The sequence below is a fragment of the Amblyomma americanum genome, chromosome 5, assembly GCF_052857255.1.
Source record: "Amblyomma americanum isolate KBUSLIRL-KWMA chromosome 5, ASM5285725v1, whole genome shotgun sequence".
NCBI classification, from domain to species: domain Eukaryota; kingdom Metazoa; phylum Arthropoda; class Arachnida; order Ixodida; family Ixodidae; genus Amblyomma; species Amblyomma americanum.
Genome location: NC_135501.1, coordinates 195,391,924 through 195,414,474, shown reverse-complemented (window position 1 = coordinate 195,414,474; position 22,551 = coordinate 195,391,924). Strand labels below are relative to the sequence as shown.

The window sequence follows — 22,551 nt, the reverse complement described above, 5'->3', positions numbered from 1 at the left end:
CGCTTCGCGCGTTCTTCTTCCGTCTCCTCAGCTCGCCGTCTCCTTTTGGTTTCATTCCGCCTCCTATCTCTGGCTTCCTTCAGGGACGCCGAACTAACCTCCTCGTCCCCCGTCGTTGACGCACCTTCAGAGGCTAGGGCATAGAGTTTATTACTATTAACTAGAGGGAAAGCTGGCGGTGCTGCACCTGAACCTCCATGGGCGCGCAAAGCATCATGGGGCGATGAGCTACTTAGTGCGGGACAGTAGGTTTTTTTTTTCAGGAACACAGAGTGGAGTTACTGAGACGTCTCATTCGGTATGCACGGCGCGCTCCGCGCGCAGACGACTTTGGCGTAAAAGTAGTCTGCAAAAGCCATAGCGAAAACGCAACAGCACACGACGCCAATAAAAGGTTTTGGTTTTCCGAAATACTGTGGAAAAACATTTTAATATGTTGAAGCGACAACATTTTTTCAAAAACATATTTCTTTTTAAAACTGCGCCTGTTAAGCACGAAATATTGGCTTTAGTGGTCTGCAATGCTTGGCCAATAGGAGAACGAGCCATTGCTTATTTTGAGCAAAATTTGCATTTACGTGCTTTTCTGCTCGTTTGTTACGATTTATCGACAGGATACTGAATGATAGGACATTCATAATTATCGGACAACGTTTGTATTTTCATTATTTTTTAGCCAAAAGTTTTGGTTCTGCAGTCGGTAGCTCTCCGCCGCATGATGCTTAGAGCGCCCATGGTGGTACAGGTGGTCCCGAGAAAGTTCCATGCAAACTCCCATAGGCGGGACGCCAGCTTTCTCTCTAGTTAATAGTAAGAAACTCTATGGACTAGGCGGGCCCGTGCAGCTGCATTTTCACGCCGTCTCTTATCGAGACCTTCTGAGCGTTTTTCCTTGGTCTATTCAGCTCGTCGCCTTCGCCTGGCTTCGTTCCGACGGCTAAGCCTGGCTTGTTTTAGCCTCTCCGACTCGCTCTCCATCTCTGGCCACAGCGCCTCCGACAAACCGCCCTTTTGGCTAGCCGCTGTCCTCTGACGCCATGCCAGATGGCGCGGCAGCGGTTGCTAGGCAATGGCGCAAGGAGCGGTGCGACCACGGCGCGACCATCGCCACAGCGAAATTGCGACTTTGTGGCCAGTGTAGCTCTCGCTTCAAAATACTATGCTGTCATACCATCGAAGTCGCTTTACCATGATTGGAATAAGACCAATTTCGATGTAAATTTTAGGCGAATCTTCGAAGATGAAGTAAATTTGGAATCAAAAGCACATTATACATTATTCATTCAGGCGCAGCCATATGACTGCAAAGGAAAGGCAGCGAGCTTAACACCAACTTTGTAGCTGAAGAAAGATTCGTCTAGATCCGGAGATCGAACTCGGAACCACAGCCTATACGGGCGCTCCATTTACTAAGTTCTAGTACTCTAAATTTTTCTTGCTCCTCTCTAGAGATTATCTGTTAATTTTTATGTCACTATCCCTAAACCTCAGAGTTACTGCAACGCTCACCACGTCTTCTTTGATATCTTGATGCATAGTTTTACAGCCTACCAGAAATTAATGATTGCTACAATGCTCCCCGTGTTCTCAAATATGATCTCTGTGCTCACACTTGCTTTCAAACGTATGCATTTATGCAACAACAGCACGGGTTTCCTGAAGATCACGAAACCCGAAGTACAAAGATTTCACTCAGTTTCTTGCAGCGTGCATTCCACTACTACGAAGCTTATGAAACATTTCTTTATTAACGTGTCTGGCGTTAACAATGCAACCGTGAAATCTCTGAGAATGTTAGCTACAAATATAAAACGCAAACACATGAGACGCTCAACCCATAATCAGTTTATTACAAATGTTTCTTTGCTGCAAATGTACGTTGTTGGTCAAAAGTCTTAAGGACAAAGACTTTTCACTTCATGCGCATAACAGATCCATTAAAGACCGAATGACCATGAAATGCTAGCAGAAGCTTTCTTCTTGGTGTAGAGAAACTTCCTGCTTGACTTGTGTATTGAATGATCCTCTTCACGGAGAAAGACTTCAGTTTCAGCTAGCCGGTGAATAAACATTGTAACAGGAATACCACGGCGGAAGAAAACGTGAACAAGAACACGCAAAAGACATGTCGCTAACAGACGAAGAGATTGCATTTCTGCTCAGATCTATGCAAGTTTTTCATCTGCCTCTCCTTTCCCACGCATTCTGTGTTTTGTATACATTTGTGCCTCTATTGTGTTTATAAGCGGTTCTTTCGAGATAACAAAATCAGGTGGTAGTTGGCGCCTGTCCCCTCTTTTGCGTGTTCTGGTCTTCGCTTTCTTCCTTTTACGATGTCTACATGGAGCATTCTAGGAACTTTCATTTCACTCCAGCTGAACGATGTGGCCTTGAGATTTTTGACCAAGACTGTACATTCTTCGAAGTGTCGTTCCACTTAGAGGCGTGCTGGCGATGGCTCTGTTTTACCGCCAGCTCCGGCTTCTTATTCCATTGTTTAGAAACGGGTGTCAGGAATGCATGTTTTTACGCAATCCAATTCGCTCAGAAACGCGTTACCATACGGCCAAATAATGGTTCCCCGCGAGGGTCGTCAATAATTCAACCCAGTCTCCTTTCTTGACATCATAGCAAAAATACCTTCCATACCAGCCTTCATAGCTATAGTTGTTCTGCAAACGAGCCGCATCTTCTGGAAACAACATTGTACAGATGCATTATGATAGTAGAATAGTACAGTTTCCAAGTGGACCTCTCAGATCAGAAAGCCCAGAGTAACGTCTCGTCGTTGAAGCCATTTTTTTTAAATCCTGCTCTATCGGCAGCATGAAAAGGAATCCAACAAAAGAAAATTCAACAAAGGAAGTATTTCCACTCTCACCTTGGGCGAGCAATGGCAAACAAAGCTCTTATATCAAGAGCTGCCCGCCTGCATAAGTTTTCCCTCTCGTAGACCCAGTGACCAAATGAACAGTGCTAACATATTCTCTTAAGCCCACACTGCCGTCTGTGCATGTTCCTTATGACTCAAGTATCGCTGTACAACGGTGTATTTGGCCAACAGGCGAATGCGGTAGACTGTTTTCTGTCTGAGGCAAGAATTACCATGACAGCACAGTTTATTATAGAGAAAGTATCCTTTACTGCTATAAATGGGGACATGACTAAGTCTGGAATTTTTGCGCAAATACGAGTCCTTACAAAACACTATGCGCATCGTACTTTGCGAAAGTAAACCTGGGAATTAAATCCGCGTGGCCTGAAGGGCGTAATGTGATTAGCTTGTTATGACCTAATGCAGTGGTTCAGTGGACATGGTGTTCTGCTTCTGAGCGCATTAGATTCATGTTTTTGCGGCCCTATTTTTGTGAAGGTGAAATGTAAAAACACCCGTGCACTGAAATTTTACGCACAAAAAAAAGGACCTCCGTTTGTCTAAATTTACGTGCAGGCACCTGTGTAATGCGCCTCTCAACACCTCAGTTTCAGTTGTGCTGATAAACTGGTAAATAATGCTGCAGAGCCCATGGTGCTCCTACCCTGAACTTTTAGCGCGAGACTTGCTCACAGCCTTTCATTAGCATAAATGAGAAAAGTTCCTAACAAAGTGACTCAATTTGAGAAGTCAGCTACTAAGTAACGAAGCCAAAAATTCCACTTACGCTGCCAGTTGTTCGTTGAAGACAGAAGATTGCGTTTTGTTTTTATTTCAAAGTAGTAGTAAGTGTTTAATGTAAAATAAAAATAAAAAGGAAGGTAAAAGATTTTGCTAACCCCGGCATCTGCTATCACTACGGCGGCGGCATGTGAGCTGGTGCAGCGGAAATAAAGGACAGCAGGCAGTTTGAAGAAGTGAAATAAAAGAGAGGAGGGGTCAGTAAGAACGGTAGAGGGAGAGTTGATAAATACACTATTTACGTTACAATACATTTGTACAAGTGTGCTTCAAAGTGATAATTACGAATTCAACCATACTCTTTACATCCAATGGAGCAATTCATTAGTGTTGATATTATACCCATTTTCTCGCATTCAGAATATACCATATAGTCCTGAGATCCATGCTCATTTTGGCACAGTGTGCTGGGGCCAAAAAAAAGAATTGGCTGTGGTTTAGCTCTGTTTAAACCTGGAGTGACGCGATAGCTACAGCTGGCCGAGTGGAACTCGCTTAGTGAAATTGCAAAGTCAATCTTTCGTCGCTGCGTTTCTTCTTCTTCCTCTCCTTAGTAAGCATGGCACATACCCACGCAGGGGGATTGGCCAAGGTTCAGTGGATAACCCCAATGAGGTATTTGCGCAGGGAAAAATAGGCGTGAGAAGACTAAATCAATATAAAAATTGGAACAGTCAAATCAATTAAAGAATTATGAATTACCAGGAATAGAATCGAGCATTTTGGACATGTGACAAAATTTCGTATACAGCTAAAACAAGGTAATCAATCAGTTGCACTTATGTAATCATGAAGGTAGCCGCAGACACTGCTTAACGGGAATCCCTTTGCGCTCGCACCGAACGAAAGAATAACTGGAAGAGACCGAGGGAGTCCTAACCTCGAAAGAGGGACCTCCAAATAATGTTTTCTCTGAACTGTGAACCACCGGGAAGAGAGGAAAAAATGATCAATTGTTTCAACTTGCCCACATGATACACAAAGGTTTGTCGCAGCGAACCCACATCTGCATGAGTACAAATTTAAGTGAGGGATTCTGCATCGCAGAAGCATCATTGACACCTCAAAAAGCCTTGATTTACACCACCGGATATTCCATGGGAACTTTAAGTGGCTAAAATCCACGGTATTGAGCAATACATTACTCAGGTTGGCTGAAATATGTTGGAAGCGCTGGAAACGTGAAGTTTATAACAGATTGAGGTGAGGGACGTGATAGATTACAGGAGCGCTGAGAGCTGACCTTGCCAATAAATCAGCCACGTCGTTAAAATAGACGCCCGAATGCCCAGGTACCCAGACAAAGCGCTGCGTTTCGGTGGGCGTTCCTTCTTCATCTTCGTCCCTGGAAGAGATTCACTCTCCCGCCTCTTTCCCCCTCTGGACTCCCCCCCCTCCCCCCACTCGGTTTCGTCGGCGCGCCGCGCCGCCGGCAGTTTCTCCGCACCACGTGACCAACCACGTGACTACGTGGCGGCAGCACCACGGCGCCGCCACCGGCACGCTGAAGGCTCGAAATGCTAGCGTAATGTAGCTATCGCTACAAAAAGTAGCTCGCACAATGCATTACGAGTAAGAAAGACTGAGAAAAACTAGAAGCATTCTGGCTGAAATTAATGTAGCTGCCACGAGGACATATTGAGTATATAAACTACCGACACGTTGTTTTTCTCTTTGCCTTTCTTCTTAAAAATTGTGCCCTTGACACGTTCACACAGGCTTAGGCTTTCATCGCAGTAGACAAGATGAAAATCTTCTTTACTGCGACAATCCGTTAAAAATGCACGGTGTTTTACAGCGATAGCAGTATGGGTGTCTTTCTGCAAAATCGTTTCGCCGTGGTTACCATCGTGGTTGGCATCTTGGACGTATTTAGCACCCCCCCCCCCCCCCCCCCCCCCCATCCCCACCTTGTACCTATGTGCCATAACCTGCAGAACCACCCGGCTATGCCGAATGGTTAACGTGGGTGGCAACATCTACTTATGCGCCATTAAACCGCAGTACCCTATCCGATCCTGGGTTATTGTCCCAGGATGGTTAGGGTGGAATCCCTTACTGGTGCTTAATTTATGCGAAGCAACATTATTTGCGAAAGCTGCATTCATATAAAGCTGGGAGTGCTTGTTGAAAGCTCTTGTTAAAACTATCATTGTCATGGGCTAGGTTCCACCTATCACTACCACAGAGACACCATTTTTCACCGATTTCCGATGCGCCCCTACCTGCGCCAGCCGAGCCACCCAAGGTATTTAAATCCGACTCGGTCTCTGTGCCACGGGCTATGTTTTCTTCCTTAACTTTCTTTTCTTACCAAAAAGAAACATCGGTTACAAGTTCTCATTATGTGCACCGTTAAATTCATTCCCTCATTTTTGTTTCCAGTTCTATAGAATGAGCTGTAGTTATTTAATGCGCGTTGCACTCTTTCTGTTCCTCAATACTATACACTTCCTTTCCATGGCTCATTGCTCTAAGCTCTTTTCAAGACCGTACAGGTTCAGGTCCATTTGCAGAGTACAAGTAGGACGCTCTTATTCAGAGTGGTGCTGTTAGTAGTGCATTTTGGTGGGCCAGTTGGTGAAGCCACATATTCAAGAAAACTTTGCCGAAAAAACAATGAGACACTCACTGGTGTATGCGTGCGTGTTTCTGCCTCGTGTTCCGTCGTGTTTTTTGCAAAGTTTTCTTCAATATGTCGCTTCTGTTAGGCTGATGTTCATTACTTGAAATTGCTGCTAAGTGCACCCCAATTCATGATTATTCTGGTAATTTCTCTCACGGCCCAAATCTATAGCCACTAGATGGCCCTTCCAGCGCTTTCAGCTCTATTACGACAAAACATGTCGTTCGAACTTTTGTTCTTTGCTACTGAACATTACTTTTGTTGTCTTTCGATTTTAAGTTCAACGTTTTTCTCTACATGTTTAGTCCTCACTCTCGTGCTAATACTCGTTCCCTAACTTTTTTAAGCGGGCCAATGACATCGGGAAATCGGGGCTTTCAAACGTCGCTTAAGCATGTTTATGAATTCATATTATTGCATCTCCTCAATTCAGACGTCTAAATACATCTTGTAGACATGCAATGAACAGGAGTGCATGGAGAGACGCCGTCTTCTATTCAATACATAAGCGACACTGAATGTCATGGTTCTGGCTGTCACGGACCGGCAAAAAACCACATATTCACAGCCTAGAATGTACGGTTATCACCGAGGCACTCCCCAGTCACCAAAAAGAACTGAACCAGGAGGAACAGCAATTTCATTTTACACTCGCCGAAAGATGTCATCAGAAACAGAGTTCGTGTTTCAGTAAACATTTCATGGAATTTTGTTGACCTATCAAATATCTCTAAGTGTCCAGAACTTTAATTATCCTATGCGGCTACAGCTTTCTTCTTTTCAAAGACACAACACGCAAAGTTCTTTGTACCGCGACTGAACATCATACACGGCGTGAAATAAAATTTGTTTCTAGCATCACTATTGATGCAGCCATTATCTGAAAAGCGAACGGCGCTACTTTTTTTTATTTTAACAGGTAGCCCTCAAGCATTAAGTGCCCAAAATTTTACTTGCCAGCAAACGAACAAAATGGCAAACTGAACAAGCAAAAATAGGAAGTCTCAATTGCTTTGAAAGTTCACCTCTACAGTTCTTGGTAAAGCGCAGACGTCAGGTGCTTTGTTTTGAAAAGAGTAGCATTGGAATAAAAAACCTGTCAACTTCTTTAAAAGACAAATATCAAGATGCCTCATCCGCAGACCAGTGTTCACTACCAGATAAATTCAAGCTATGAAAAGATGTTGAAAGTACTGCAAGAACTAAGACGACGAGCTGTTATCACCTAATATCGTTCTAAAGTTTTGTTCGCGTGCTAATGACTAGGAAATCGGATCAGTGGTATTCGATAAGCTCAGTATAAAAGCTGACCATATGCCTGTAAACCGCACAACTTTTGACCACTTCTGGCTTTTGCACATTTGGCTAGTCGGCGATTGTGTGAATACAGATTAATCGAAGTATTTCGCTAGAAAAAACTCTTGCGCACCTAAGAGCCCTGGAATTTCCTCGTAAAAGCAAAAGTCAGTTGAGAGTAAAAAAATTTAAATTGAGTGTGAAACTGTAAAAAACCAAATAGTATTTTTGAACATTTCACATTCACTGTTCTTACATTTGACTCGGAGTAATTTAAGCATATTCTTTCCGCGTTTCCTTACTTTATTAAAGAAGCAAAAATGGGTGTATTTTGAGCAAATTTGAACACGAATTTCTTCAGTGTTCAAGCTAGAATAACTTTTCCCCGGATCATTTTTAGTCGAAGTTTATGCTGAAAAGATTTTAAAATTTGTGAAAGGAATACCTTTAAGGAGAGCCGCTGAAAAAGCTCCTATAAAGTGAATTTTTCCTGAGATTCAAACATAAAGGCAGATCAAGGCCATGGCAATATGGGAGATGGCTCAGTATACACACAGATGTCTAAGCTTGTATTTTAAAAAAAATATTTAGAGTACATTTTGTTCGAATTGAGAAAAAAATTTGAAGTCTCAAATACTTATCATCATCGCTCAGAGTGAGCTGATTACAAATATCTGAAGATCAACGTTATTGTGGCAGTTGAGAGCCGTTCTTTTTTTCGCATCAGAGGTGCTAATTAATTTATGTTGCAACAATATAACTTAGATGTCGTGTCGTATGTCGAGCACGTTATCTAGCAGATTGTTTCAATTGCACTTAACCCGCCACACTACATCAAGGCTCGAGGAGGTTAAACGCTGAAGCATTGGCCCTGGTGAAGCCAACGCTTCAACCTATTTTGTTTTGAAGCGCAAAGCTTCCGTACGCTAGGTAAAGCAGTCTTCAGATAGGCAGCACAACGACTTTGGACGGCCTTCAGCCCAGCCAATGATAACCGTGTATGACCATACGTGGTACAGTTATGGTGTCGCACCTTTTACCCCTGACTTTGACCCATGACCTTTATTGACGTTTTATCTTTGACATTGGGTAACCTTTTGGTTGACCTTTGACCTTAAGAACATCCGATGGGGTGATGTGAAGCCACGTGCTGACATCCGATGGGGGTGTCGTAAGATTATGTGATACCACGTCATAGCCACGTGGTCGTGTGGGTATATACAGAACGACTGTCGCGAGAGTGTAGCGGAGCTGTCATGGACGAGTCTCAGACGCTTAGTAAGCGTGCTTGCTTTTTGTTGAATTGCAGGGTCAACCAAGTTAAGGCACTGTCAATTTTATCTTGAATGTCGCAGCAGCATAAACAACAGTGTTCTGATATGGGAAGAAACAAAACATGGTCATTTCAGTTCTAAACGCATCAGGCACTTTCGCCTGTCCATCAAATTGAGACGCGACAGGAGTCATTAACCTCGAAGAGCCCAAAGCTCTGCCTGACTCAAAGAGGGAGATGAAATGTGACATTGCAAAGAAAACAAGTATTTTCACTCCTCCAACATATAAATATGATGCATCTCGTACATTATAACCTTCACGAGAAGTGATAGTTGGTTATTAACTTTTTAGCTTCCTTTACCCTACTGAGCCCGTGCACTGTAAAAATATATTTGTCTGTAGACGTCAAAAGGAAGTATATCCCAGTAGGTGTAGTCCACGAGAGGTCGAACACGCATATCAAACGATCAAACGGACATTTTTAATTTCAACGAATATATATATATATATATATATATATATATATATATATATATATATATATATATATATATATATATATATATATATATATATATATATATATATATATATATATATATATATATATATATATATATATATATATATATAATGGAAGTCCATCCGGTAGAATATAGCCGAACTTACTATTTGAAAAAAAAATTAGATTCCCAAAATACTCACAAAGCGAACTTTTTGGATGGTCTGGTTATCCGTAATTCGCGAAACCTAAACTTCGGACCACTATAAAATGAAACTTTTGGCACCAAGCTGTCCAGATATTTTCCTGTTGACTCTCCAAGTACAGCATAATGATGTGATGGGTACGATTCTGTCTCCCAGGACGGGTGTCGGGTAAAAAGAAGTGAACACAACATATTTTGAATTTTTTTTCATATGAAGGGGTATATCATTACAAATTTGAAACCTCGAGACTTTCAACTTTGAGGTGATTATGTGTTCAGTTGGAAATATCCCATACTCATGTTGGAATGGCTGGTAGGATTCCTTCAGATATGAATATGCATTCGACTGCGAGAAAAACACGTGCGTTGCGAAATCTTGAGAATAATTTTAAAAAAATATCATCTTGAAATCTTTTGTCAGAAATGATGTTTCAGAACATGCCCAATCGCATGATTAAAAATATGCTGCAATCAATTTCGAGCCGGAGTTCCCGCGTTTGAACCCAAACGCGGCGGCCACGTTTCGATGGAGGCGAAACGCAAAGGCGCCCATGTTCTGTGCGATGCCAGTGCACGCTAAAGGTCCCCAGGTGGTCTAAATTATCCCAGAACCCTCTAATACGACGCCTCTTTCTTTCTTCTTTCACTTCCACCTTCGTTCCTTCTCTTACGGCGCCGTTAGGGTGTCCACCGAGATATGTGAGACAGTTAATGCGTCATTTTTTTTTCTTCAAACACCAACCAACCAAAAAATTCGGGCCCCAACAGCGTGCGGCGTCATGCTTCGGCCGAAATCGCGGTTTCGCATGTATTATAATGCGCTGGACAGTTTAAAAAAATGGTGCTGCTCGGGGCTGGAGTCTCAAAGGGCTGTAGTCCAACGGGCGCGAGTAACGGCCTCCTCCAGCGGCGTCCCGGACTAAGGACTCCACGTATGTAAAGGGCCATTTTTGGCCTGCAAACTCTCTTTTCGCTGAATAAAAAGTTTTCACCGCCACCACCTGCACACTTAACGCGAAGTCTGATATGCGTGGCTTGAATTCGCACACTTCCTAATCCCACCCGCCGCGGTGGCTCAGTGGTTAGGGCGCTCGACTACTGATCCGGAGTTCCCGAGTTCGAACACGACCGCGGCGGCTGCGTTTTTATGGAGGAAAAACGCTAAGGCGCCCGTGTGCTGTGCGATGTCAGTGCACGTTAAAGATCCCCAGGTGGTCGAAATTATTCCGGAGCCCTTCACTACGGGCACCTCTTCCTTTCTTTCTTCTTCACTCCCTCCTTATATCCCTTCCCATACGGCGTGGTTCAGGTGTCCAACGATATATGAGACAAATGCTGCGCCATTTCCTTTCCCAAAAAACCAATTATTATTATTATGATTCCTAATCCCAATCTGGAGAAGCAGGATGCCATTCTATAAAGAGAGATTGATGGCAAACATGTTTATTGATAAAGCCTTCTTAGAGCATGTGGATGTGCTTCCTACTTCAGTAGTCCTCTGGTTATCACTACCGCGTTGGCTCCAATTGCCCCCCCCCCCACCAGCCAGTGCGGGCAGCCAGCGTCATCACTGAGCACAATGACCTCCGATTGCTCCTCCGAGGGCTTTGGAACGAAGTAAACTATGCGATTAAGTTGACCAGTTGGCACCATGTGGTATACGTTAGCTATCAGTCCACAGTGTGTCCACTGAGGAGAGAATAGTGTGCAGTGCCACTTATTAGCCAGCTAGTGTTGGGTAGGTGTTGCAGAACACATGCACAATCTTCAGGACGCAGAAAACCATATTTTATGCATTTATTCAAATCTTATACAAACTAACCTCATTAGCAGTGTCAATGCCCCAATAGTTGCAAATCCGCGAACTAAAGAAACATCATTTTCTGCATTTATTCAACTCTTAGTAAAACCAGTCTCAATGGCGGTGCCAGTGCCTCCATTGTTAGGATTGCGCAAGCTAAAGAAACATACTTTTCTGCATTTATTTGACTGTTACTAAAACCAGTCTCAGTAGAGGTGCTAGCGCATCAAAAGTTAGAAATGCGCAAATTAAAGTATTACAAAATCCGGCAAATTATTCTTGCCAATCCAGTGACTCAAATCAGCAGCATAAACACGCTGTTGCTGCTTATTTAAATAAACGCACTACTGCGTGCTCATTATTTGCTGTGGTGAGCCTAGAGGGTAGTCGTGAACTTGGTAGTAGTCATGAACTTGGTAGTAGACTTGAACGGGCTGCGCCCCGTACGCCGGTACAGCGTACTGCCCCGGCGTGACAAATGGTGGCAGCGGAGGCCTGCACACGAGAAGACACAGGCGCTCAATTCCGAACAGTGTAAGGCCGGGATGCATTCCGTTTATTTTTGTTAGAAATTTATTATAAAGATCGTCAGGTTAAAAACGTCCACTGCAAGACAAACGCATCTGCCTCTGTTCCTCACTAAGCATCTCCTGCCTCAGCTCTGTCCCCATAACCACCTGCTAATTGCCTCGCACAATTCAGGCTATGAGCAGAAGACCTCATCCATTACGAAACTTCGTGCCACTCTTGGAATTTCTGCCTTGCCTTAAGCTGCAATGTGTTTCAATGGGCAGAACCAGTCCCTGTGAGTGTGCAAGAGTGACAAATGGCTGAACAGTGTCTCTTCTTCACGGCGCTGTTACTGAATCGTCATTATAATCAACTTCACTTACGCCCACTCGAGAACACAGGCCTCTGTCATTGACCGCCAGCTAACCCTGCTTATCGTTATGCGCGGTCACCTTGTCACCGCAAACTATATAATCCCCCCCCCCCCCCCCCCCCCCCAAGGCTCCTTGCCATCCGCCTTCCGTATTTGCCGTCCTGTAACACTGGGCCCGTACTCTAACCTCGATTCCTCGAGGGGTTGTTCCTTTCAGGCACTCAACGATTAACTGAAGCAACACAAGCAGTTGTCGCGCCCAGTTCCAATGCAAAGCGTCGTTCAAACAGTCGTGAAGATGGTGACACGCGGGTCACCACCACTACCGTTGTTGTACGCTTCCTTCGAGGTATTCATAAATGGCAATTATAGGCTGGAAAAGCATGTACATTGATAATACGTCAGCAGGCATGGAGAGAAGCAACCTTGTTCTGTTCAGTCGACTCAAGTGCGCACGTTCACAGAAAACTAAATGAACGTGCGGAGAGGGCCCTGGTGCTCATACCAGGAGTAGCGGACAAAAGGCCATCTTAATCATGTAGGTTGCATTCATCACATTTGTTTATATATTCATTGATACGTTGGTTCGTTCTTTAACTGCCGTTTACACAGATGTAATGTGCTTGAAAGTTGATGCAACGAGATGCGATGCGACCCGCCACACGTCGCACTTATTTAAATGCGGTTACAAGTATACAACAGCTGCATCTTACCGGTGATCATCTATGGGCAAGAAAACTGGAAGCTAATTAAAAGGGTTCAGCTTAAGTGTAGGACAACGCAGCGAGCCATGGAAAGAAAAATGATAGGTGTAACGTTAAGAGACCGGAAGCGGGCAGAGTGGGTGAGGGAACAAACGCGGGTTAATGACATCCTAGCCGAAATCAAGAGGAAGAAATGGGCTTGGGCAGGGCATGTAATGCGAAGGCAAGATGTAAACGCTGGTCCTTAAGTGTAACGGAGTGGATTCCAAGAGAAAGTAAGCGTAGCAGGGGGCGGCAGAAGGTTAGGTGGGCGGATTAGATTAAGAAGTTTGCGGGCATACTGTGGCCGCAGCTGACAAAGGTCCGGGTGAGTTGGAGAGACATGGAAGAGGCCTTTGCTCTGCAGTGGGTGTAGTCAGACTGATGATGATGATGAATGATGACTGAGCTCTTCTACTTAAACGTACCTCTGAGGCGGCGTAGTGTGTGGCGAAGCGTGGGCACGCATGTACGCCTGGTGTACTCGCTCCCGGTGCTGATGCTTGCGTTGGTGGCGGTTGTAGTCTCGCGTGATCTCCACAATCTCGCCCAGCACCCGCGATGCCATGACCTTGACGACCAGGAGAACACACACGACCACTATGGCCGCTATGCAGAGCATGATCGACTTCTGCTGCACAGTCTTGGTGAAACTGTTGACGCAGTTCCGAGTGTTCACCTGCGCTCAATGTACGTCGGCGAAGTGCGTAGCGCTGTTTATTTCTAGCGATTCCTCAAGATTCTACGGCTGCAGATTCTCACTCAACTTGCGTAGCTATAAATGGAAAGTGCAAGCAGATGCTAACCCAATACCTGTCATTACCTCACCGTCAATACCTTCTGTCGATGACGTAAGGGTGACGAATTGGTGCCTGTTATTTCGGCAGCACCGAGAATCCATTTTTTTTCGTTATAAGCACGTTCCTAAGACCTATCCAGCAGCAGATAAAGAGCTCAGCAGAAAAGAGGAAATAATGTGAAGGAAATTGCAAACCGGAGTGCTTCCAAACCCCCCAACTGTGCAGTAAATGGCATCCGGAGGTCTTTAAACCTAGATGTACGCACTGCAACAGCATTGCAGATTTAGTCCACATGGTCTGGACCTGCCCTCTCTTTAACGACCGGAACAGAAATGTACAATCCTGGGAGACCTTATTGCTCAACCACGGAGCAGAAGAGGAACGCAAAATCATTCGTCTCGCCCTGACCGCCGCAGAGTCACAAGGAATTCCGGCCAATGGTTAGGGGAATGAATGTGGGTTTAGGCTATAGCCTTCTCCCCCGTCATTTTTTACGGGTGCGAAATATAGTTATTTCTCTCTCTCACTCTTAAAAGTGCGGCCCTAAAACTCGCAATCTACTACGCAATGTACGGCTTATTGATGCGGTAACAATAAAAACCACATTGGGGAAAAACAGTGTCTTCGGTCATAAAATATACCCATTTGCTGGACGCAAATAGCGCCACCAGATCAGAAGTGAATTTTTTTTTTGCAGAACGCAGTCCGAGCAGATTTCGCGCTTTAACTGATAGCCATGCAAATACTGCGCAGTTTCGTGACATTTACATTCGTGCTCGGGAAGGAAGCCTAGCTTCATTAGAACTTATTAATTAAAAGTCTTTTATTTTTGGAAGCGGAGACACAACGCCATGGTTAGTCAAATATTGAGGCAACGGCAGATTGCAGTTTTCTGAACAGAATGTTGATTAGGACTGTCATAACATGTGGAAGTCATGCATTTTATCTCCACATGAAAAAGAAACCAGCAATTAATGCACATTTCTAGGTGAATAATTGTGTTGAGCTGGTTAGTACATTATGAGCAGGAAAGCCAACTGATAATCTATAACACACAGCCCTGGATGTTCTGACCACGGTGGCAAAACTGTCGCACTTTATATGACTTGTATTGTTATGCATGTCAAAGAGAACAGCGCGCAAGCCCAGGAAATGCTGGCAAACGCATTTAGTTAGCACGAGCGCCACAACGTGGCGAATGGAATTGAGCACTAAAAATAAACTTTGTATTTTCGAATTTTTGGTACATTTCATTGCATTCCTGTGGCGGTCGAAAACAGTGTGAGCGTAGGAAGCTATTTATAGGTCAGATTTTTCAGCGGTGGCGACAAGTCGACCACAATAATCTTCATGTTCGCGTATAACATCATGGGATTTTCTGGTTTTCTAAACTTTAGAAGTTCAGATTTTCCGCATTGAGTACGCAGCGTTCACCACTGGCTCGAATTAGGGTGAAGGATGAGCGCTAACTCGCAACTTACCGTTTTGTTTGAAAACACATGGAATATACGGGAAAAGAAAATGCAAGGACTCAGAATATCGTAAAACGAGGACAGAATTTGAAGTGAAACAGAAACAGTCAGCTTCTTGTTAAAAGGGCGTTGATGAAAACTAGATCAACTTTTTATTTTTATTTCAATTCTCTTCTGTACCACTCTCTGGCTACGCTAATTTCTGCTCAGCAGCACTGGACGCATTTCTTGGTGTGAAAGTTGGATTTAAAAATAAGGCATTTTCTCCCGTCACCTCAATCAAACTCGTGACGTTAAGAATAAAAAAAAATCAGTCGGTGACCGCTACTTGAAAGAGGGAGGTAGGGGAGGGGGAGGGGAACGTGCCGAGGGAACGCGAACACGTCCGATCGACTTGAGTAGCGGGAGCACGGCGGGAGTGCCCACAGAGAACACTGCTCACTCACCTTCTCCCAGGCCTCCTGTTCGGTCATGGCGAGCACGTTGTGGCCGCAGAAGCGCCGCTGCAGCACCGTCTCCAGACTCTCCTTGTCCTGGTCGCGGCAACACGAAGGCGGCACCGAGCACCGCTCGGCGCTGGGGTTGCTCTTGGAGCAGTTGTAGTAGATGTTGCTGTTCCAGTCCAGGTAGGCCGCCTCGGTCACGCCGCAGCACTTGTACTCCTCCTGCGCATGCGTGAATGACGTCACTTAGGAAGACCTCGTTTGCATATCCGAGACGAGAAGCTCACTTTGCAACCTTTTATTACGTTTGAATTCAACCTGGTCGTGGCGTCATGGGTAAAGAAAATAGTATGAGGTGCGGAAGCAAACGAACAATCACAGGCACGAGTGGCCTGATGGCGAGGACTCCGCTAGCCAACCTATAGCCACAGCAGACATCACCGTTATCAGTCATAACGTCGTAAAGCCACCGCACAGAGTCTTCCCTTGAGACTGTATTAGCGGCGATAAAGTTTCGCAGACATGCCAAGCACGTCATCGCACTCAGCCATGCAGAAGTGTGGGCGCCAAACCACCAGTGCAGAATGCACAGGCTCGCTCAATATGAAAGAGAACATGGCGTTAGCAGTGTAGATCTTTTTCGAGCCAAGGGAATTTTTAAAATTGGGTCGACGGATTATATACTGTTGCGCTCGGGGGATCAGGTGGGTTTAGTGAATCTAGACGTCACTTGTTGCGCTTTTTATCCTTACTTCGGATATTGGGCTCGCTTTTCTGCTAAGTGCATGCAGCCAGTGGGAGAAAACGCCATTAACTAGAGACTTCCACCGGAAAAAAATTGGGCGGACAACTTTGCGTCTGTGGTCTTCCGCGATGTGGCGCTTAATTTTTATGCAAGGACTTCGTACTCATGCCGGCAGGTCACGATACGACACAAGCCACTACTGCATGGTAGTGGCTCTACATAGCAAGAAGTAACTGAACCGAGGCCTCCGAAAGGGTCCCACTAGGAAGCGAACGATGGGGCTCATATAGCCCCTGTATACACTTGGAGTGGTAGCACTCATGCGTGGAAGAAAACAAGGCTGGATTGTCACTTTCGCTATAGGTGCTCCTATTGTTATGAGCATTAGCTCTCACAGGTCGCATTCGAACGTTTGTTGTTCATCCGAGATTTCAAGATTGCGGCCGGAAATCTCGGGTCAGCAAAATGCGACCCCCCATCACGTTACCACGCGATTAAACAATAGGTTTAATCAAGGTTCTGATATGCGTTAGTGTCTACCAGAATGATACATTCATTTTTCGTGTGCACGCTCCACTAGACGCACATCGATGGTGTGGAAAAGAAAGGTACCAGTAAGCCTCAGCTGGTTGTTTGACCAACGTGTTTGCACGCACGTAGGCCCTTATTTATTTCCAGCTAGACGAGCACCAACGAGAAATCTTGAAATTCTGCATGCAGTACAATCTCAGGCTAGCTTTGGAAATTAGCGCATCGATTAATGTTCTGCTCACCTGTATGAAATCAATGATGTTCTGGTAGTCCGCGTTGTCTCGGTAACGCTCGATCAGTTCGATGCTCACCACACTTTGCAGATCCTGCGCCACGGAACGAGCGATCTTGACATTTTTGCGCGCTCCTATACCAAGCCGCATTTTTTGTTGAGTTGCCTTCGTACGAGCTGCGGTGGTTAAATGTCTGCGTCTTTCAGCTGCCAAAGGGAGATTACAAAGTTGGATGCTGGCGGGGTAGCCTTGTGATGGAGGCAGCGAGATTGCGGTACAAATTAGGAAACTACAGGCGGCACTAATTTATCCTATTCAATGTGCTGCCGTATGTAGCAAAGTTTCGCTTTGGAACGTACAATTAATTGACCACTTTCTTCTTAGAAATATATGCAATTTCTATATATACACACATCAAAATATTAAAATAAAATGCGAACATTTCTTGGTAATCAATAACAGATTCTCTGTTTCCAGAATAGGGGAGGTGTTCAAGGACAAACTGCCGTTGCTCTTTGATGCGAAAGAAGTGAAGGATGGAAGTTATTATATATTAATACAGCAGCCCCGAGCTCTCTGTGCTAATGTCATCCTATGGATCAGAGGTGCTTCAGGTTATGAAAATATGGCGCAAGTAGTTAATTTTCAGTTACCAAAATTAAGCGAAAGAATAAGCGGTTCTTGGGGAACAACTGGATTAGAGTTGGCTGGACGGCAAGGTGGTGATCAGTGAATCGTTCTTTCGCGATACACATATTATGGGATTCGTGTTCTTAGAAGAAAAGTTTACTGCACCAAGGTTATCTCGGCGAGCAACCAGCTCGGTAATATCTGTTTGGCAACTGAACGGCTCAGACATTGAAACAACGCATTTCTGCGACCGCTTATGCAATGCATTTTTCCATTTTGCTGTATATATGAAAACTTTGAGACTGCTAGTGTTTCAGGAAGGAATTTTTTTTTAAATCTCTTACCTTTTATCTCTATATACCCAAGTTCTGTTTGCCTTAATAAGTGTATTTATTCGCGAGCCGCCAAGTTATATCAGCATCCAAATTTCACCGCGGTCGATTATCCTCCATTTCCTCAGCTGTTCATTACTCTAAATCATATATTTTGCCTCTCACACTTCTAATAACGATCACCAAATAGCGCCTCCTTGAATTCCTTCATTAGGCGTACTACCATGCGTGCCCTGGGGTCACCTTGGCGACTGCCTTACGCTTTATTTTAGGTACATAATTTGTACGAAGTCAGTGTTCCTGTGTTCTAAGCCATAACATTTCACTTTATGCGCGAAGAATGGAATGGTTCTCTAGTGGTTTGAGCATTCGCCTCACATGTGGGAGGTGCAGGGTTCGATCCCCAGTGCCGCTGGGTACCCACTGGTGACACAATGGGCACAAGCTTCCCCCAGCCTGGTACTCGGCTTATTCAGGGTGAAGTGCATAGGAAATTGATCTTTTGACACCACCTTGAGTATCAGAAAATGCCTTGTGCCATGGCGCTCTTTGGCCGCTGATACCTTTGCGCTACAGAGATCTATCATTATCATCAGCTAAATCATCAATTTGTTATCTGTTAATGCAATGAATTTTTTCATTTTCCTGTATGAATAGATGCTAACGGTGTCCCCCCTGAAACCTGAAATGGGGCGGTGATGGCGGAAATCATGCAGGGTATTTTCTTCCATTACGTTTTTTCCATCAATTTTCAAAACCCCAAAAAGCCATGTCTCGAAGTTTATCCTGATTAAAAACATATTTCGCTCACATTACGCCAGAGAGACTTCGAATCCTGAACTTCCACCACCGCCCTAGTTTAGAATCACGAATCCTTCCATCGTTTTCTACTACGCCTACAGCGGGTGTATAGAAATCAGTTTCTTCATTCCTGAACTCCAGTACTTCGGAGATACTGACTGTGGCTGCCTCGACATCTCAATAGATATTGCTTCATTCGATACTCTGAGAAAACATTTATTTGGCAATTCAGTCAAAGCCATAGAGACCGAGTGCACCCTCTCTTCCTGCGCACAGAATAAAGTTGCCGGTTGCAGTTAATAGTTTCGGTTTAAAACATAGTATGTTGATGATACACGTTGTGCCCGTTGTTTAAGGCTGATTTCTAAAATAACTGAACATGTTGTTTAACGCGCATTCATATAACTAAACATTTTCAACGTTACAGAGTAGCGTCAAAGACATTTTCTTTGTTCAAACCCAAATGCCTACATACGTTCGATAACAAGACGCACACACAGATGGCGCCAGCTACACCAGACAAGGTGCGAACAACCACTCACGCAGAGAGCTACGTGCCTGGCGGATGTTCTGTGGCTAATTACTGGCGGACTGGCACAGTTGCAGACATTCCGCTGCTATTGTGGCCTTCTCTTCATTGTCATGAAAGGCTGTGGCCGAGTATAAAAAATTGTATGAATATAGTAAAATGTACGCCAAGTATAACAAAATATTGCACGGAACTTCACTCTTTAAACGATATAAAGCAAGTGTTATTAAAATAACTGTTTTATGCTACAGCTGTCAGGAATAAAATGCAAAGATCGTCAATACTCCACACGAATAAATTTAAAATGGTTGGTATGAAAGACCCGCAGAAATTACGGTTGTGAAATGTGTTGCTACACTCTCCCGCATTTTTTAAATAAGGAATCCCTTTCGACGTATAACTAAGTGTTAATTGTGTTATCTCGTGGTATTTGCAAAAGTGTTTTTGCCTTAATGTCATCTCATGCTGTTTTCCATTTAAATATTGATGTGTGCCACTGCCAAGCCTCAGTAGGGTGCGTCGGCCTCGTCAAGCCTCCGTACTGGCTTTTTGCCGGTGCACCCAACATCCTGATGATGTGAAATAAATATTGTACTGTATGATTGTATTGTAATTGTCAGTTCAGATTTACGCCCCCCGTACACACCTTGGTAGCCAGGTAAGGAGTGACGATGAGTAGGGCGAAGCTGAGGGCGCAGGTGAACACCATGATAAAGAGCATCCAGTCGTAGCAGTAGAGGCAACCGATGTTCTCCCTCAGCGCCCCCACGAAGCCGAGTGACGAGACAAAGCTGAGGAAGGCGACGACCACGAGCAGCGCCACGTCGATGTTCACCACCAGGCTGACCAAGATGGAGCCGCGGGCCAAGGACACGTCGTCCCAGCGCAGGTAAATGGAGTACACCTGAGGTCGCGAGCGGCGTAGACACCCTTTAAAAGCTTCGCTTCGTCTCGTTGGCGCCCCGCTAAAGTTGACAAGGCTGTAGAACAGAAACGAGCTACTGGAAACAACTGTTATTGGCAGGAACGATTCTAAGACAATCAGCAAAATTTCATGGGCTTTTAATGGGAGCACTTCGGGAAATAATTTTCTCTCCCTGCTGCAAAACTGACATAGGTTAAACTCACCTGGACCATAAAGAACACGCAATATTTATAACCACGTGTAAAGCGTGTATAGCTGTGTAACATGCTCTGCATGCATGGCTGCGTAGGTATACGAGGACACGTAATCCATGTTATGCGGGTCAGCTCCGGAGAAGTAGTAGTAGGAGCGGATGAAGAACAAGGCCATGGACTCTAGAGAGTACTATCTTTCCATCGGCAGGTAGCGGGATTGCAATACTGCAGTAGTTGCAGCCAGTGTCTCTAGTCCGTGCGGGTATTTTCTCTATGAAAGACTTTCTACGCGGTAAACATCGTCGATTTCGCAGTATCTTGCAAAAGAAAACTGTCATGTTTGGTAGTTTGTCGAAGAGATAATAGTGTACGTGTGTCTTCACGCCGCCAGGGACGTTTGGGCCGGAGGATGTCCGGGCACCACTGAGTGTCCTTAAGTAGTTATGCGATACAGGTGGACCTTGTGTTTTGTGCACCGATCAGGAGCGAGGATGCCGTATAGTTTTCGCAGTCGCAAAAGGTTTTGGAGCCTTTTATTGTCTTGACAAAAAGAACTGCGTCACCTGTGGCGTGGACTGGCAGGTTGGACGGGAACTTTGCCAAGAGCACAGCGCGCAACTTCAGGAATTGTATCGGTCGTAACCATGCGTTATAGAGTGACTAAGGGTAAAGTAAATTCGATGTTGAATGACTTCCACCTGTTCAAGATTTGTGTGTCACTACGTCGTTTCCAGTGAGAATATTTTGGGAACTTCTAATAGAGGAAGTAGTTGCCACAAACTGATCGCTCTCAGCACCCAGCTCATCTCTGAGATTAATTGCTGCTCTCCAGCCTGAATTTAATATTCTCATGTCAGTTTCAGAGGCGCATCTATGCGGTTTATATGAAATTGTTTGGACTTTAAAATACACAGCAAAGGCTCGTAGTTTTTCGTGCCAATTCGCTCTGTTTAGACAGGCATCGGTCAAAAATATCACTGACTTTAACACTTCGCTCGTGCGTCAGCTGGCTACTGCTGCGAAGAGCATGGCAGACCGAACTTAGCGGGATCACTAGAGCTCTTCGTCGTGTAGCTCTCGCAGCGCCTGCTGCGGGCACATCACGCAGCTCGAGCGCCGTCACACTGTAATAATAATTGATTGGTTTTTAGGGGAAAAGAAATGGCGCAGTATCTGTCTCATATATCGTTGGACACCTGAACCGCGCCGTAAGGGAAGGGATAAAGGAGGGAGCGAAAGAAGAAAGAGAGAGAGTTGCTGTAGTGGAGGGCTCGGGAATAATTTCGACCACCTGGGGATCTTTAACGTGCACTGACATCGCACAGCACACGGGCGCCTTAGCGTTTTGCTGTGCGATCACTATTTTTACTCAAGACACCGGCAGCTGGCCTTGCGCGAGTCGGTGAATAACGCGCTCAAGCGTCCCTGCTATGGGTGGTCCACCCCGCAAATTAGACCGTTGCGCAGAGATTACGTCATCAGGCCGTAGCCCAAAACGCCACAGCGCTAACCCTCGCGTTGCAAAGCGGGAAATGACTCACACACATGCCGACCAACGTCATTGCGATGATGAAGATCGCCAGGTTGATTAGGATGACCGGGTACCGTGACCAGGGGCTCACTTCGGTCAGCAATAGCGCGTCGCGCCTGGGCATGTCTCTGGTCACGTGGCAATGCGGGGGCTGTCGTGCTTCTCTTGTCCCGCCTTCAACGGAGGCCTGGTACCAACGCTGCCCTACAGCCGTGGCCTTCTTCTACTTCTTTTCCTTCGCACGCCAAAGCAGGCACGGATTTGCGCGAGCACATCCCTCAAAATAAGTGCGTCTGAATTTACGCTGAACTAGCCTGAAATACTTCACAGGCAACAGTTGTTTATGCAAACTTGCCACATGCAGTTCTATGCCCTCAG

General features: G+C 45.0%; 1 protein-coding gene across 1 annotated transcript; it reads right to left on the bottom strand.

Moving 5' to 3' along the window:
• Positions 1 to 11,444: 11,444 nt before the first annotated feature.
• LOC144134486 (tetraspanin-33-like) lies at positions 11,445 to 22,297 on the bottom strand. Its single transcript, XM_077667395.1, has 6 exons — positions 22,184 to 22,297; positions 20,170 to 20,427; positions 17,241 to 17,324; positions 15,726 to 15,944; positions 13,436 to 13,686; positions 11,445 to 11,876 (listed from the first exon to the last, which is right to left on the bottom strand). Exons 1-6 carry the CDS (start codon positions 22,295 to 22,297, stop codon positions 11,726 to 11,728), a joined length of 1,077 nt encoding a protein of 358 aa, XP_077523521.1. The 3' UTR covers positions 11,445 to 11,725.
• Positions 22,298 to 22,551: the final 254 nt, after the last annotated feature.